This window comes from Ceratosolen solmsi, unplaced genomic scaffold (assembly GCF_000503995.2).
Source record: "Ceratosolen solmsi marchali unplaced genomic scaffold, CerSol_1.0 scaffold35, whole genome shotgun sequence".
Classification (NCBI taxonomy): Eukaryota; Metazoa; Arthropoda; class Insecta; order Hymenoptera; family Agaonidae; genus Ceratosolen; species Ceratosolen solmsi.
Window position 1 is genome coordinate 3,586,090 of NW_011948423.1, and position 17,439 is coordinate 3,603,528.

The following is a 17,439-nucleotide window of genomic DNA, read 5'->3' on the forward strand; positions in this document are numbered from 1 at the left end:
AAGCTTCGTACCCTTAAAAGTGGAAGAAAAAGAAAGAAAGAAAGAAAGAAAGAAAGGAGAGAAAAAAAGCAAAAGAGACGAGATAGTGAAGAAAGCGGTGGATGGGGTGGGAGGAGGTAGGGAGGAAATGGCATTCCTCGTAGACGGGTAATCCGAGAGTCAAAAAGGAGCGCGAGGGAGATGGGGAGATGTAGGTCATCCGTGCAGTGCGTGAAAGCCCGAGAAGCGAGGAAGCGAAGAAGCGAAGAAGCGAAGAAGCGAGGTACGCGGGCGAGCGACCGACTGTGTACACACTCGCGATCGACAATAAGCCAAGTCGTCGTTCGTTAAATTTTTCATCCTCGCTTTTCCGCGCGGCAAAGCAAGCCAAGCTGCAGCTCGCTCCTTCCACGCCTACGTCCCACCGTCCGCGTGCGCCTGTGTCATCAATTGAGAGGAGACGGGCTTAGTGAATGGAATGGTGGCCACGAGCGATATTGGTGAAGAATGCCGTCAAGAGGCGAGCGGTTGGAGGGACAGAGAAAGAGAGAGAGAGAGAGAGAGAGAGATAGATAAAAAGAGAGACAGATAGATGTATAGATATATATATATATATATATATATATATATATATATATATATAAATATAGACAGACAGAGAGACAGACAGAGAGACAGAGAGAGAGAGAGAGAGAGAGAGAGAGAGAGAGAGAGAGAGATACAGATAGATGGAGAGAGCGTGTGTGCGAGCGCGCGCTGAGAAGGGGGTGGAGAGGGATAGAGGACAGTCGGTCCTGTGGTCGCGCGAGCGATAGATCGGCCAGGCGATGATCTCCCTGGGGCTGATGCTCGCGCTCCTGGCGATCGGCTGTAACGCCGGCACGAGTCCCGCCGCCACCGTCAGGAGCTACGAGAACGACACCGTGCACCTGCCCTCCTGCCACGTCGAGGACCTGGGTGAGTGCTGCCACGGGCCAGCTGTCGGCGACTGTGCTCGCACGTTAATCCTTGCACTCGTCCGCGATCGGAACAGTCTCGCGCGTCTTTTATCCTTACTTTTGCCAACGGCTAAAGTGTCTCGCGATGGCCTTGTCGACCACCCTCTCGGAGCATTACCCCAACGAGACGCGGATCGATGGATTATCGAGCCACTCAACCGCCGCGCTTCCCACCTCCTGCTCGAGACTAAACTCCGCTCGAGTGTTTGCCCGCGACTAATAAGTAAAGTGGACGAGATAAAATATTAGTCGGAGGGGGGGGGGAGGCATCGGAGGATCTCCTTGGCTTTATTTGCCTAGAGTAGCTAAGAGGTAAGGAGGGAAAGGCTCGTGTTTTAAGTGCGCGCGGGCATTAAAAGATTTAGGGCATCCGATGCGATGTGATGGCCGGCACGGGGACGGACTCGGTTCTTCGTTAAGAAATTGCGAAAAATGATGTTTGTGCGCGTTTACTGGAGAATAGAGTTGCGATTTGCGAATAAGCTTGGAAATATTATCTTGATAAAATAAAATCTTTAATACGTTACTTTAAGGTAGGTAATCGCGGGTTCAAAAGTTTCTCACCGGCCTTTTTGTGCCCTGCCATCTGCAAAGGCTCGGCAGCTGCCCGGTGATTCCAAAAGGACGATAGATTATTTAAGTTTATAACGAGTGTGGGAATCGTTAATACTTGGCCAAATTCGTATTAACGCGTCGTTGAAAGTCTTCCGTATAAAATTCATTCCAAAAATTCGTAGTAAAGAATCGTTGCGTAGTAAAAAAAAACGCTGCCCGAATGATTTTAGAAGTACGAGCGCGGCCGTAATTTAATCCATCAGACTCACTTTATTCAGGAATGATGTCATTTTGGACCATCTGTGATCCCTGAATCTCGCGAGAAGAAGAGATAGACTTTGAATGATGAAGCTCGGAGAATTTTATTGTGGTGACTGAGTGAGTCCAGCCGAGCGTTAGAATACTTTGTGAGATAAATAAAAAAGAAAAGTAAAAAAAGATAAAAAGCAGAGAGATAGAGAGAGAGAGAGAGAGAGAGAGAGAGAGAGAGACATAGAGAGCGTTCTAAATTTAGAGTAACCTCCGTTGGAAATGACGGGAGTGAAAAATACGTATTACGAGTATATCGCTCGCATTATTCGACTATCGATTGTCCTTGCGAGCTCCGACGTTTTCGTACGCCTCGATCACGCATCACGGCTTCGCCATTATCCAGACGATGATCGGAGGCTGTCGTTTAGCACACGGACATCGATCGTCCGATTAACGAGGCCGAGCATTAATGGTGCAGAGTGTAAAGTCGCGGCGTAAAGCCAAGTGCGAGCAAGTGCAAACGCGAGCCCCGATGATGCGCGAAGCCGGTGATAAAGAGGGAAGGTGCCGCAGGTCTGCAGACGCGGGTGCGCTGGTGGCGGGGCGGCGTCCTCCTCGCGGATAGCGACGAACCCGGGGCGACGGGCTCGAGCCAGCGGGTGAAGATGTGGGGAAACCGGAGCCTCGAGCTCGTGCAGGTGCGCCCGGAGGACAGCGGCGAGTACGTCTGCCAGGCTTCGAGGCCCGAGCCCTGGGGCCACGTCACCCAGGTCCACGAGATCCAGGTCATGTGTGAGTAGATATCGACATTGCGCCCCCATAACACACTCCCCCAACGCGCACGCATACGCACACTCACACGCACGCACGCGCGCGCGCGCGCGCTTTGCCAATAAGAAGCCGCTCATTCGTTGTGTTATATTTCGTCGCTTTATCGTTTGAGCTTAATGCCGAGCGCAAGCCGCGGGGGACTTTATATACGCGCCAGGGAATATTAAGCGGGGCCTAATTTCCCAGAGTGAGCCGAGATCCGAGATTCGGAGTAATTAACTCCGATTCGGGGATTCCCGTTTAATTCCGGCCTCGTCGAGTGGTGCTGCAGTCGTCGAAACAGAAACGAAGTACGGATATTTCGTCGATTTTAGCTTCCGGCTTGAGAGACGAATTTTTCATCGTCATCCTCACCCTTCGACAAAATTCTTCGGCCACGACATTGATGTACAGTAATCAATGAATAATTGTATTAATCATTAATTAGCACTGATCATTATAATTTATTTACTTTACGATTTATTAGTGCCGCGAGAATGTACGCCTCGGGGACAGCCTCGGTTTCGCACTTTTTCCGCCATTTAATCCGAGATCGACGAGATTTAATTAAATTGAAATTTAATATTTGCGTGAAATCAAATGCATTAGTGATGAAGGTAATTTGACGACTGTTAGTGCATTATTCGAATGGGATATTTCATGCGTTAGGAAGAATAATGGGGGAAGATTTTACAAGGCCTAATAAGCTACTAAATTGGCTCCCTCCTTTTTCTGACGTAATCATCATAATATTCGACGGGATAATCATAGGACGATGCGTCGTAAAAGTATAATGGGGAAAATGTGCTCTGTCGTCGTCGTCGTCGTCGTCGTCGTCGTCGTCGTCGTCGTCGTCGTCGTCGTCGTCGTCGTCGTCGTCGTCGTCGTCGTCGTCGTCGTCGTCGTCGTCGTCGTCGTCGTCGTCGTCGTCGTCGTCGTCGTCGTCGTCGTCGTCGTCGTCGTCGTCGTCGTCGTCGTCGTCGTCGTCGTCGTCGTCGTCGTCGTCGTCGTCGTCGTCGTCGTCGTCGTCGTCGTCGTCGTCGTCGTCGTCGTCGTCGTCGTCGTCGTCGTCGTCGTCGTCGTCGTCGTCGTCGTCGTCGTCGTCGTCGTCGTCGTCGTCGTCGTCGTCGTCGTCGTCGTCGTCGTCGTCGTCGTCGTCGTCGTCGTCGTCGTCGTCGTCGTCGTCGTCGTCGTCGTCGTCGTCGTCGTCGTCGTCGTCGTCGTCGTCGTCGTCGTCGTCGTCGTCGTCGTCGTCGTCGTCGTCGTCGTCGTCGTCGTCGTCGTCGTCGTCGTCGTCGTCGTCGTCGTCGTCGTCGTCGTCGTCGTCGTCGTCGTCGTCGTCGTCGTCGTCGTCGTCGTCGTCGTCGTCGTCGTCGTCGTCGTCGTCGTCGTCGTCGTCGTCGTCGTCGTCGTCGTCGTCGTCGTCGTCGTCGTCGTCGTCGTCGTCGTCGTCGTCATTGTTGTCTTTGTCGTCGCTGTCGTCGTTGTCGTCGTTGTCGTTGAAACGGAAATTCATGAGAATCACGCAGAGCAATTCTAGGGTGAAGCGAGGGAAAGTTTATCGTACTTTGGAATCTTTTCCCACTGTCGTGCATTATCTTATCGATGATTGCATTATCAATCGCAATCGTTTTACGGGGAAAAAATATAAAAAAAAATTAAAAAACAAATAAATAACTAAATAAATAAAAAATAATAATCGAAGGACCTCACTTTCTAAGAGGTGGATCGATGTTTTGCAATTTTCTCGAAATCTTTTCTCATTTTCTGAAAATACTATATTCACTTTGATGTAAGGTTGGCTTATTTATGATTGAAACATCTTTTTAAGGGGATTTCTAAAGCATTAAGTGCTTATTAGACTACGGGCATTATTAATTTAATAAAATTTAATAATTACTCATACTTTGGAATATTTCAATTGTTTTTTTTCCTTCCATTTTTCATTTTTTTGTTTCTGAAGACTATTCAACGTTATTATATACAATTTTAAAAAGTAGTTCTGCATTTTTTCCATTATGATTTTGTTACGTATATATACAACAATATGTACTATCTCTATTCTTTTACCCTTATTTATTATTATTTTATTATAAATTATTTTTTTTTCTTTTTTATTATTATTTTTGCTATTTTATTTAACTACGAAAAACGCATTTAATTATTTCCATGAAAAATACATATGTTTCAGAGCCCGGTTCTTTCATGCTTAAAAAAGAATGTTTCTGAATTGCCATTTAGCTCTTAAATAAAAAATAATAATTATAATAATAATGATAATAAAAACACGAGAAAAAAAATTATGCGTAACATTCGCTTCTTCAACGCAAATTAAGAAAAGAATATATCTGAAAAATAGCGGTGTGCATAATTTGTTTAAAAGTATAAATTTACAATAAGACTCTGTTAAAGACAAATATACTTGTTCCGAGGAAGAGAGATATGTTTTAGCGCTGTGTGTACGAATTTATAAAAAATAAAAATAAAAAAAAAAAACATGGATTGTCGATTGAATATAAGATAGAACGAATGGCCCAAGATATTAATAGTATTTTTCATCAATTTCAATGATGAAATAATGATGTCGACTGGTTAAATAAATCGGCAAGATTTCTAAAAATCCCTCGTAATCGGTTAAATGCGCTTCTACGCTACGTGGCAACGAATGCTCCGGCATTAATTGAATTCTCCAGATTGGTAAATTGAATTTAAAAATTTCATTAGGCAGATCGTGAGCGTGAAAAAGGAAAGGAGAAAATCCCTGATGAAAAAATGCCGAGGGACGCCTCTCCTTTTAACGCGACACGTGAGAGCGCGACAAGTAAGTAACCAAGGCATAAAGAGAAAACGACGACGACGACGACGACGACGACGACGACAACAAATGCTCGCGGTCCCGGCAAAAGTTTATCCGACGGTGACCTAACGCGGCCACATGATGCCACGTGTGACTAATGCCGCGGGTGGGTGTGCGCGTGTTGCATGCTTTTTGCGTGCGCGCGAGTGTTTGCCTGTACGTGTTTACGCGCGTGTGTGTGTGTGTGTGTGTGTGTGGGTGGGTGGGTGGGTGGGTGTGATAAGGGGGGACTGCGACCGAGGGACTGCGACCGAGAGCGGCGGGCGCCGGCTCCCGATGAAAAGGACTTTGCCGCCCGGGAGGGAGGTTAAAAGCGAGGACGGGCCTCCGTCGTTTGTGCCTAGATCCGGCGAGCGCGAGGCCGTTGCCGGAATCCGGGCAGCTGGAGATCACCCTCGGTGAGGAGGCCCTCATGTCCTGTGTCTCCGAGGGCGTGCCCAAGCCAGTCCTCGCCTGGAGCTTCCAGGGAGAGGAGCTGCCGATCCTCGCCTCCGGTCAGCGGCTCCGCATCCAGGCGATGAGCCGCGACCTCGCGGGCATCTACACCTGCCAGGCGAGCAACGGCATCGGCGAGCCCGCCCGCGCCACCATCGAGCTCAAAATCAAGCGTGAGTTCTAAAGCTTTAGCAACCCCCCCCCCCCGTCAATCGTCAGCAAACCCCTTTGTATCGGAGACAGTTATATTTAAGCCTATCGAGCCTCGTTCCTTTAACGATCGGCAAAGCTTACGAAATCCCACGACACGAGCCCTCATTATTATTAACAAGCACGCAACAGCTTTTATTAATCCCAATAATCGGAGCTTTTTAATTAATTCGCTCAACCAACAATGTTCACCTGAAATTTTACACTGCCGAGGATTTTTATTTACTTACATTTTTATAAGCGATACTAATGGAAAGCGCTTCGCCACGAAATGTCGTATTAACGAGGACGAGAGAGATTCCATCGAGTAAGTTGTTGCACGTTTCCAGTTTGAAAACGTCAACGAGGATTAAAGTAATTCACTTCTTTTGCATTCGTCTAAATTATAACGTGTACATATATGTATACATAGATTGCATAATTTACGAAGTTATTACACGGAAAAAGCTCTTTACTGGATATAGAAATTTTATTGGGAATTTAATTTTATTATAAATGCAGTTTATTTGTGACATTTATACCTGGAAACGTCGATAATCTCATATCGTCATAAATCAAACTCAGCTCGCCGTTTTTTTTTTTATAATTTCATAAAAGTATAATAGAAGATGAGCATAGCTCATTGCCGGAGTTGGTTTTTAAAGTTTTCGCAAAAGTCACAAGAATATGTGATTACTTGGTATATTCGATCATCTAGAAGAGCCTATATATTTATAAAAAACACGTGTTCTCGTTGCTTTACTTTTTCTGCGGTTACGCGCTCGTTGTTACAGACACTGGGGAGTTAATTTTTCAACATTATTTTCGTTTACTGGCAAACTTGTTTCATTTAAATTTCAGTTTCATAAGGAATTTGATGTAGATGGATGGGTCGTGGGAGCTCGTGTATAGCGTTTGAATAAAATTAACTTTACGGCTTAAAGTGGGATAGATTTATTCTGCGTTATCGTCGCCGCGTATAAAAATTCTCTTTGAAATTATTCTAAATTTTAGTATAATTTTAGAAAATATGGCCGTGGAAGTTTTTCACCATTCAGCCCCTCGCCCAACACAACGAAATCATTAATTTTATCAAATCTGTCAGCAGCGCATCCAACAAGTTGCTCGTGAATTTGATTAATTACGCTTCACCTACGATAATGTGCCACATATTAAGTAAAATTATGATTAAAGAAAGACAATGAAACTTAAATTGCGACGAAGCTAACAATCAACGTCTTACACACAAAAGCCTTCTAATTAGCGCTTAATTTTCTTCTCCTAGGCACTTAAGTGGCCGCAAGTACTTGCGTACTTGCATGAGAGACCATTCGTAAAAAATATATAGTCAGCTATAAAACTTACGGTCGTAGAGTCGATTTATCATACAAATTAAAATTTTTTATAGCATTTTTGCTTTAAATTGAGGCACAGCGCTCGAAGAATCAAAGCTTGATTAGTTAATATCACGTAGCTTTAAAATAGTAAAGCAGTCATAGAATCTGTTCGCGGGCTATAAAATATTTAATAAAGCCTGAATAATTCATTTAATGAAATTACTACTATTATTGTGCAATGTACCGAACGTGAGCCTTTTTCAAAACTCGCTCCACTCCAATTGTATATATTTGATATGCATGTAACTAACTTGGAATTATTTTGAAACAGGAAGTAGCTCGTAAAGAGGGTCGACTGTTGCTTTCAAAAGCATCTCGCCGGTTTAGGATTTGTAAATAGAAAGATTGTTGACGCTTAAATGCACATACGACATATATACCGACAAGGCTTTTATTTTACTGCATAAAAGCGATTGAATGTTCCTCTGTCAATCATATTGCCGACCTGAATTGCACCAAATATTTGTCGCTCGTGCTCTCTCCACCATTCGACTACCGTTGTAATATTTTAAACTCATCGTTAATATTCGCACAGCAACTAATAAACCACTGCGACGGCAATGATAAGGGATCAAAATAATAATAATAATAATAATAATAATAATCATCGAGGTTATAATTGAACGATTGTGTTTCATTAGGCATTTGACCATTAACGTAAATTATATCATCCATTAGGTTGATGGGAGATGGGGGATGGGGGCAGGGTATGCCAACGATTCCGAATTATTTTCCCTGGAAATCAAGCGAAAAAGTAAAATTACGACTTTCGACGTGCTACTGATGTTGGAAAAACTTATTAAAACATCAACGCTCTACCATGTATTAATAGTAGTAATAAAAATAATAGTAATAGTAGTAGTAGTAGTAGTAGTAGTAGTAGTAGTAGTAGTAGTAGTAGTAGTAGTAGTAGTAGTAGTAGTAGTAGTAGTAGTAGTAGTAGTAGTAGTAGTAGTAGTAGTAGTAGTAGTAGTAGTAGTAGTAGTAGTAGTAGTAGTAGTAGTAGTAGTAGTAGTAGTAGTAGTAGTAGTAGTAGTAGTAGTAGTAGTGCTAAATAAATAAATATATAAATCATAATGTATTATTATTATTATTATTATTACTATTATTATTATTATTAATATTATTATTATTATTATTATTATTATTGTTATTGTTATTGTTATTGCTATTGTTATTATTATTATTATTATTATTATTATTATTGAATTGTAAGTTGGACGTATGTGAAGTTCGTAATCCATTTGTCATTTTCATGGTATTTTGTAAATATAATACGTTGAAATGCGCGACAAAAATATTCCTCCGGCTTCCATCTATTATTATTTCAATTATCATTGTGGTATGCTGTACACATATTTATCCCATAGTTATTTAAATTCCTTAACAGTCAAGTGTTTCAAAACTCAATTTGTAAACTCTTACTCTCCCTCTGCATATTGCACCTATAATATAGCAAGATTAAATTGGTTTAATAATCTTATTATCTTTAGACAACGTTTACAATGAGGTTTATTGAAATGTCAGCCATAAATTTCTTTTTTACTTTTATTTTTTCGAAAAGTTAGATTACAGAGGTATTTTTCTTCCTTTCTTTACTTTTTTTTTTTTTTTTTTTTTTTTTTTTTTTTTTTTTTTTTTTGTTATATAAGTTTATGGAAGCGACTGCACGAGAATATGCATATCATGACTTGACAATGAAAGACTTGTCGTATACTTCACTAATGCTTGAATATTCATTTTCATTGTTGTTAAGCTGAATTTTAATATCACACTAACTGTACTTTAAAATTCTAATTTACACTACTTCGTGTCCACGATTGAGTATAAATTCAATAGACAACTTATCCACAATCATCAATTTCTGTTTAAGGAAAATTACACTTTGCATAATCATGTAAAGTATCGCTTGGCTTCCCCATTCTGTCAGACACGAGAATACTCGACAGTCTTAGGCTAATAAAAGTCAGCAGTGCCAGTAAGAAGTACAAAATACTCGCGTGTCGTTTACTTATGTCAAATATTACAAAAAACATTTGAAATATTTTTCGTTTACTCTACAACATAATTAATATTCTCTTCCTTCCCTCTCACATTATACAAGGCAAAACTTATTATTCCATTCTATTAATTACCTAAGATTAAAGTGATTAGCATATTTATTCCATAATTTTTGGAATATATTTTATTGTATAGACGAGTAATAACCACGGCTCACTTACATTTATTACCCTATGAATTGGCGGTGAGAGGGGGGTGGGGGTGGGAGGAGGAGGAGGAGGTACTACGTAACTCGACAGTTAGTGTACAAGTTCCAGTATTTTATATTCCCTATATATCATGGTGGTAAAAGCCTTACTTGTCGAGTTGGTTGGGAAACCTACCCAGGACGAAACATCGTAAACCTTTAGCCAACAATATCCCTTTCCGATTAGCCCTCGCTCCCCCACCACATTGTCCCAACATAATTTCATTAATAAAACATGTAAAAGTTATGCATTATTCCTAACTAGCTAAATTGCCATTTTCAAAGTAAATTATGCTAATCAAATTTAGAGGCAAGCATACACTCTACTCTATTCTATTCATAATTAATACAACCAATAATTGCAATAACAATAACAGCAACGATAATAAAAAAAATAATAACAATAATAACAACAATAATAATTATAACAATAATAATAAATAAAATATTATTATGATAAGCGCATTAATTATGGTATAGGGTTTTTGCTACAGAAGTTATAAGAATCGTTAGACGAATAAATCAATAAATGAATAAATAACGAAATGGAGATGATAGAAAATATTGAGAATTTAATAATAAATAATCCGATTTTCAAAATATATCTGCTGTAACGAAAATTTACCCAACTCTTTATATGTTGAGCATCCAATAATTAAACATATAAATAATTGTCGCTTGATATAAAAAAAAAAGAAAGAATAGAAAAACACACACACACGCGCGCGCGCGCGCGCGCACAAATTCCAATAATAATCATTAATACACGGGGTAATTAACCATTTTATTAACTATTTATTGCTAATCGTATAATATACCAATAATTTCAAATAAAAATATCGAGTTTAAATCGAGCGTCCTCGTTTTAGAAAAAAAAGGTCATTCTATCGACAATGATTGACGAGATATGCTCTAAATAAATTACGATACCTAAAACGCACACTACGATATATCCTTGTAATAATTAAGTGTTTGGTTAAACTCGATAAAAATGCGATCTAACGAACGCCCCTCTAAACCTGCATAAAATCATATTAATTCGTTCGTTTAAGCATAAACGGTGTTAATGTTATCAGTAATGTTTGAATTGAGACGTAAGTAAGATAGTTTCACCTCGACTCTCACCAATTTTATAACCTTAAAAACTCATTCATGAAGTGCCTTTATAAGTGCCGATATAAAGATACGCTTAAATTTTATTGCTCAATTATTCTTTCTAAAAGCATTAAATTAGGCTTATGGACTCCGACTATCCATAAAGCCATCAATTTTTAATATTACTCGTTTATTGTATCGAGCTATCGAATCAATCTCTCTTTACAAAACAACCAACAATGGCCAATAAACCATCGATATCAACAATAACTATTTTTAAAGTGTAGACTCAAGCCCCTAATAAGTCGTCTCTATGCCAAGCTTTCAAAATAATTATCTCGGCAATCGTATCGGATGACCTTTAGACACGACTCGGCGAATCCTCGTGTTATCCCCGCAATTGCCTACCGACGATATAACAAATATGTCGCGTAGTGCGCGCGAAACCCGTCAAGGAAGCCTCGGGAAGCCACGGGAAGCCACGCCAGCCAGACTGAAAAAACAAAACGAGTCGTTCGAGAGGCAAACAATGGCGCGGCTTCCTCTGCCCCCCCCCATAAATCATTGATTCTGGACCAACGATTTGACAGACAAGCCCGAGGTTACGGCGATACGCCGCTGGATCCACAGCGCCCCGGGAATCCGCGCCCAGCTTAAGTGTCAGGTCGTCTCGTGGCCGGAGGCCGAGGTCGAGTGGTACTTCGAGGGTGAGAAGGTACCGTATTCCCGGCGCTTCTATCGGCACAAGCTCGAGGAGTCGACGCCCGGTACCTCCGAGCACGTCCACGTCCTCATGATCCTCAGCGTCCAGGCCCAGGATCTGGGCCAATACGAATGCAAGGCGCGGAACGAAATCGGCAGTGGCGAAGTCGGCTTCGAGCTCTCGGGTCTCGCCGAGCCGCCCCTTCTTAAGAAGGAGTCCCGCACCTCATCGAGCAACAGTTACAACTTCATTTGGGAGGTCGACAGCTACAGTGCCATCGTCGAGTATCAGTTCTGGTTTCGTCAGGTAAGCCGATCGATCGGTCATCACCGCGTAAGGCGAGCCTCGTGCGAGGTCAGTGCGAAACCGCGGCGGCTCGGTTCCTCCTCAGCTCGCGATCGGTTTCACCGAGCCAACTCGACCCTCTCGAGTCCCTTCAAGGACATCGGCTCGAGCGGTTGGCGGATCGCGTTACCTCGCCAGTAGCCTGCCTGGGGGTGGCGGGGGAGGGAGGGGTGGGGGCATTTTTCACCGTTTCCGAGAGGACGGGGCGTCTACCCTCGAGCCGCCCCCGGTACGCGGCATCCCATTCCACTTCAACATTCGTTTCATTCGAGGTCAACAGTATGATAATACTCCCGGATAATTCGGCACGCATTCATTAATTATAATTGCGGATTTAAAATTGCGCCTGCGTTTCTTCGGGCATCGATTCCATATTTAGCAGGCAATTATTGCTCGGGCGGATAAATTTATCGAACGACGCGCACTTTATGAATTATGGATTTACGAATTGCGCTCAATACTGTCCCACCGCAACTCCAGTCATGAATTACACTCAATTCAATGTGTTATAATGAGAGATTAAAGCCTACGACGTTCCCTTGGATGCCCCTTGGGGAAGCAAGTTGAAAATCCAGGAAAATCGCTTATGATATTTGCTCGTGGAGTGACAGTGAGCGCCAATAACGAAACGCGCTTGGATTTTGCAAACTCGATATGCTCAAATGCATTTAGCGCGGCAGATAGGGCGCCATTTTATCGAGAACTATTTTGAAAGTGATATGTGTGCGGCGTGAAATGCAAATACACGCGGCACTTAATTAACATTGCAAATTAATTAACGAGTAGGAGAGGGAGGGAGGCGACGGCGCTAAGCTCTAGCCTCGTGGCACATAGCACTCGTGGCCGAGTACCGCGAGCTCGAGTAGCGCGGGTCGAGAAAGCTGCGCATAATGAGACGCAGAGGGCGGGAGGGGTCGATGGGCTAAAGAGAGAGAGGGAGAGAGAGAGAGAGAGAGAGATAGAGAGAGAGAGAGAGCAAGGGCTTTACGAATATTATTAACGTCGAATTCCCGACACAGAGTCTCGAATATTTGTACAAGAACGTTAACAGCGGCCGGCGCGCGTTGGCGAATCAATATCCCGTAACGCGATGGTCCAATGAGCGTCGATGTAACGAGGTGGAAGGAAGCGCACCAGTTGCACGCTTGACGGCACTCTGTTTTCTCCATTTCCATATTTCACTTGGTGCGTGGCCTCCTGGCGGGGCCTCGTTCGGATTTGATCAAATAGCTCAAGCGACGCGTGCGTGACTCTGAGATTGCGGGGAGCTTAGAGAGGTCGAGGGAGAGGTGGAACGAGCTTTCTTAATGGTCGTTTTCACGCGGCAGCTGGACACGCGGGAGGATTGGCGGAGGCTCGTGATACCGAGCGAGAACGAGGGCGGCGGACCCCTGCACGCTAGGTCCTTCAACTTGACGGGCCTCGAGGCATCCAGGCAGTACGAGGCACTCGTCCTCGCAAGGAACCATTACGGCTGGAGCAGCCCATCCAAGATCCTGAGGTTCGCCACGATACCAGCGACCAGTAAGTAAAACGACGTGCAAGACACAGGGAACACGAGGTGGACCGTGATAAGAGATTGAGATGTTGGGAGTGATAAACTGATCGGCTTGATTTTCAAACCAACTGAAGGAAAGTCAGTCACTCTGTTATTGTAAATTAGGCTTTTGTGATTATACACGATGGGTGGTGTTCGTGATGTCGTTGATGCAAAGATTGTAATTCTCTGTAGCTTATGCCGTCATTTGGAGGACGGTAATACGTTTTACGGAAAACCGCGAAACTTTTGAATTAATGGAGAACTAATTGTTGCGCGGGCATTCTGCGCGAAATAAGATCGATAATTTAATTTAACCTAAGACGGTTTATTAATTTTAATCTATGCTATTTCATTCGTTCATTAATTAAAAATTAAAAATTTTGAATATTAAATACTAATCCGACTTTGGTCATAATATCGATGGCAAATACGTATTAATTAATGTAAAGCGCGTTTTTGCAGTCCATTACTCCGCATTGCAGTCGAATTTTTATCGTTACTCCAACAATCATAATACGACTACTAATAATAACAAATAATACTAATAACACCAATAGTACTAACAATAATAACAATAATAATAGTAACGATGATTATAATGACGATGACGATAATAATAGTAATAATAATTATGACGATTTTTAACGTGACGCAAACACGAGTAATTATATTATTTGCCTATTCTATGGTAACTAATGACCAGTGATAAATGGTGTTAAGAAATTTATGATAAAAGAACACTATTGTTCAATGAAATAATGACACGATTGGTATGGAGGATATAACTTATTAGCTATGACAGTATAGAATGAGCTTGAACGTAATCAAATGGCTGAGTTTTCCGACTGATCTTCAAACTCACGATGGACCAAGTGTTTCCGCCCTTGGTTTCACGGATCTACGGTGCTCGCGTGAATATTTAAAAATCACCATGAATTGAAAACTCCAAGAGGCGAACGACAAACGCTAGCCGTAGCAACGATTCGTGCACTATCCGTAAAAGTTAATTAATAATTCCTGGATCGCTCGTTATTTTCTTAGTGCTCACTGCCAGAGCCATTTAAAGATTTTTATTTTTCATTTCATTTCAATTTAAAATAAACTTTAGATAGAAATTTAATTGCCATCGGGTTGTACTTATCACACGTTACGCGTCAACGCCATACGTTTGACGTTTCAATGTTACAGGACCGTCGGTTTAATGTGCTACAATTAATTTGAATTACAATTAATGTTGAAATTTGTTTGGGCAAAGTTTTGTCAGTGCGCTTGGCAAACAAAACGTGCAACGGAGCGTTTAAAATAAAAACAAAATTACGAGCTTTCTCAAACCTATTCTTATGCGAAAGCTAAATTTACCTCAAAGTAAAATCTACGCGACAATTAAGACGCGAAATAAAGTATAAGAGCAATAAAGAGTGCATTATGTCATGGTCGTGATTAATGAATGGCAACCTCCCTCCATGCCACTTTTAATTGTCTTTATTTCTTTTGTTTTGCTTTATATGTATGACAAATCCTTACGCAATTATTTCTCTATTAAAATTAATAATTTTTTGTTTTGAACATTTCACGACTATGTTACGGGCGTAAATTTTGGGGGCTTATTAATAATAAATTCAAATTTTAACACCGGCGATGAATTTTTTATCGGTGCTATAATGCCAAGAGTTAAAGGGAGCGAAGTGTGGGTTACTTTTTAAAATCATTTACTTTCCTTGGAGCCTCGTTTCTCTCCGGCATCATATTAAAATCATCGATTTGAAAAGATTTTCCACGATGCCATAATTTGCCATTAAATAACCCGTCTAAGGGCTCCCGCCAATGAAAAATTAATTATAATTAACATCGTAAATAATAAAGCTCGGCCGTTCAATGGGCTCGGAAGAATTGAGATTTATTGCGCGCGTCAATCGGCACGAACCTTACGCAATTGATAAATAAAATAATAATAGCTAAGCTTGGAACCGGCATAATTTTAAAAATTGCCCCTCGTCATATTAGTCGCATGCGATTCCGATTCCCGATAGCTCGCCCATTGCTCACCTATTGATTCCCATTGGCAAGCAGTGACGGAAGAGGCGGCCTACAAAATTGACAACGACGGACACGAGCAAATACCTCCAGGCAAGTTTTCAATTTGTATTGTCAGAATTTGTATTCAGGCGCTGCGTATTCACGGAGAAAAATGACGCAGCTTTTTGTTAGCGCACGGTGCGCTGTAAGAGTCGCCAATCTCTTATAAACTTATCTCCCAGAATGGAGTGCCGAGCATTCGGTTAAAAGCCCCGTGCTGGAGTGAGGCGAGAACGCGAAAATTTGAAAAACTCGACAAGCAATTAGCAATTAGCACGTCGTATTTCAATATATTTACGGTAACCGCGCACACTATGTAATTTCACTTATTATAATATTTATTGGATTAAGTGTCGATCGATCGGCTAAACATTCGCATTCGCGTATTAATGAAACTAAGCCCCGCTAGCCGTAAGCTTTTCCATAAGCAAATTAACTTTTATAGAGTAAGACGTTCTCTGACGCGTCTTAATCCCGTTATTTAAACAGCCGTGTTGTTGTTACATTTGTGTGAATAACAAAGCATTTCTCCTTGTTAAACATCACCTCACCTCCACGTTTTTCAACTTAAATTTGCCCCTCTCATCGACGACGCGAATATTTTGCTGATAACGATAAATTTCGCATTTAAACAGTAAGTGTAATCGAACACAATCGAACGTGTTTTGCACGTGATGGCGAATATTCTTAAAGCTCGTATGGATAATGGAATTAGCTAAAGTAACGACCTAACGCCACAATAAGTGCCTCTCTCCTAATGCATAATTCTCTTGCGGCTTCCGGGCACAGAGTGCAATGCTAAGTACTCAAAGGGCCGATCGCCATTACTCTCCCGGACCGCTTGATTCTTTTTTATCGCTGGCAAATGGATCTCTGGCTTAGAATGCTCCTCCCACACTGGGAAAGCGCAACTTTTCTTTTTTTTTCTTTTTTAATTTTTTTTTCTCCGTGATACGAAGCATAGAGGGAACTTTATGGGGCGAAGCTAACGGAGCGAACCCAAACGATTTCAGCCGTGCAGGTGACGTCCGACTCCCATCGATCGTCCATGGACGTGAATTCAAGCGAGTGCCTTCGCAACAACTTCCTCGTGATGTTGATGACGCTGCTGCTGCCGCTACTGCTGCCGCTGCTACTGCAATCCGTCACACCCAGTGGCCGATCGAGCTCTATTCGCCCGCTTTTCTGATGACATCTTTATACAAAAGTCTTCTTAGTTACTTTAATGGGGCCAGATTTTTTTTATTTACCTTTTATGTCTTATGAATAAATAACCGAGATTTGCTCTCATTGTGCCTTATGATGTTGGCTCATTAAGATAGTCGCTTTGTTATCAAATAAGCGAAGGGGATTTTATAGATTTACATGCCTGCCCGATGTATCCTGAGGGATTAATATGGGGGAATATTTCATATTCTTATATAATGACGAATAATTATTATTTCCTTAGTCGTGTTTATTAATTTTTGCCTAATTGTGATGAAATTTTTCGAATATTGATACTCTATGAATGACGATATATCGGAGCAAATAGAGCAAATTTAAACGTATTAATAATTACGTGAAATCCCACTCGACATTTTTTCTATATGTAATTCATACAAAGTTTATTTATTTTTTATAAGACATTGTCATGAAAAATTTTAATGTAATTTCAATGACAAAGAAAGAAAATCGAAAAATAAAATTCTTTAACGAATCGTTCAATCTATTGTTATTTTACATAATTTCAATAGTTAAATAATTAGGAAAGAAAAATTATAAAGTATCGGACCGTATTGAATATTTCTGATTATTCAATATACAAAAACATACAGTAATATATATATATATATATATATATATATATATATATATATGTATGTATATATAATATTTACTCTTCTATTTTCACAGTTGTATATATAATATTTAATCTTCCATTTTCCAAGTTGAATAACCAATATAAATAAAAAATTTC

The 17,439-nt window shown here is 41.4% G+C and overlaps 1 protein-coding gene across 1 annotated transcript; it reads left to right on the forward strand.

The window, feature by feature from the left end:
* Positions 1–677: 677 nt before the first annotated feature.
* On the forward strand, positions 678–16,668 carry LOC105362398 (hemicentin-2). The gene is made up of 7 exons (XM_011499838.1): positions 678–936; positions 2,358–2,576; positions 5,796–6,059; positions 11,406–11,824; positions 13,192–13,387; positions 15,474–15,530; positions 16,493–16,668. The coding sequence occupies exons 1-7, from the start codon at positions 807–809 to the stop codon at positions 16,666–16,668; spliced, it is 1,461 nt and encodes a 486-aa protein (XP_011498140.1). The 5' UTR covers positions 678–806.
* Positions 16,669–17,439: the final 771 nt, after the last annotated feature.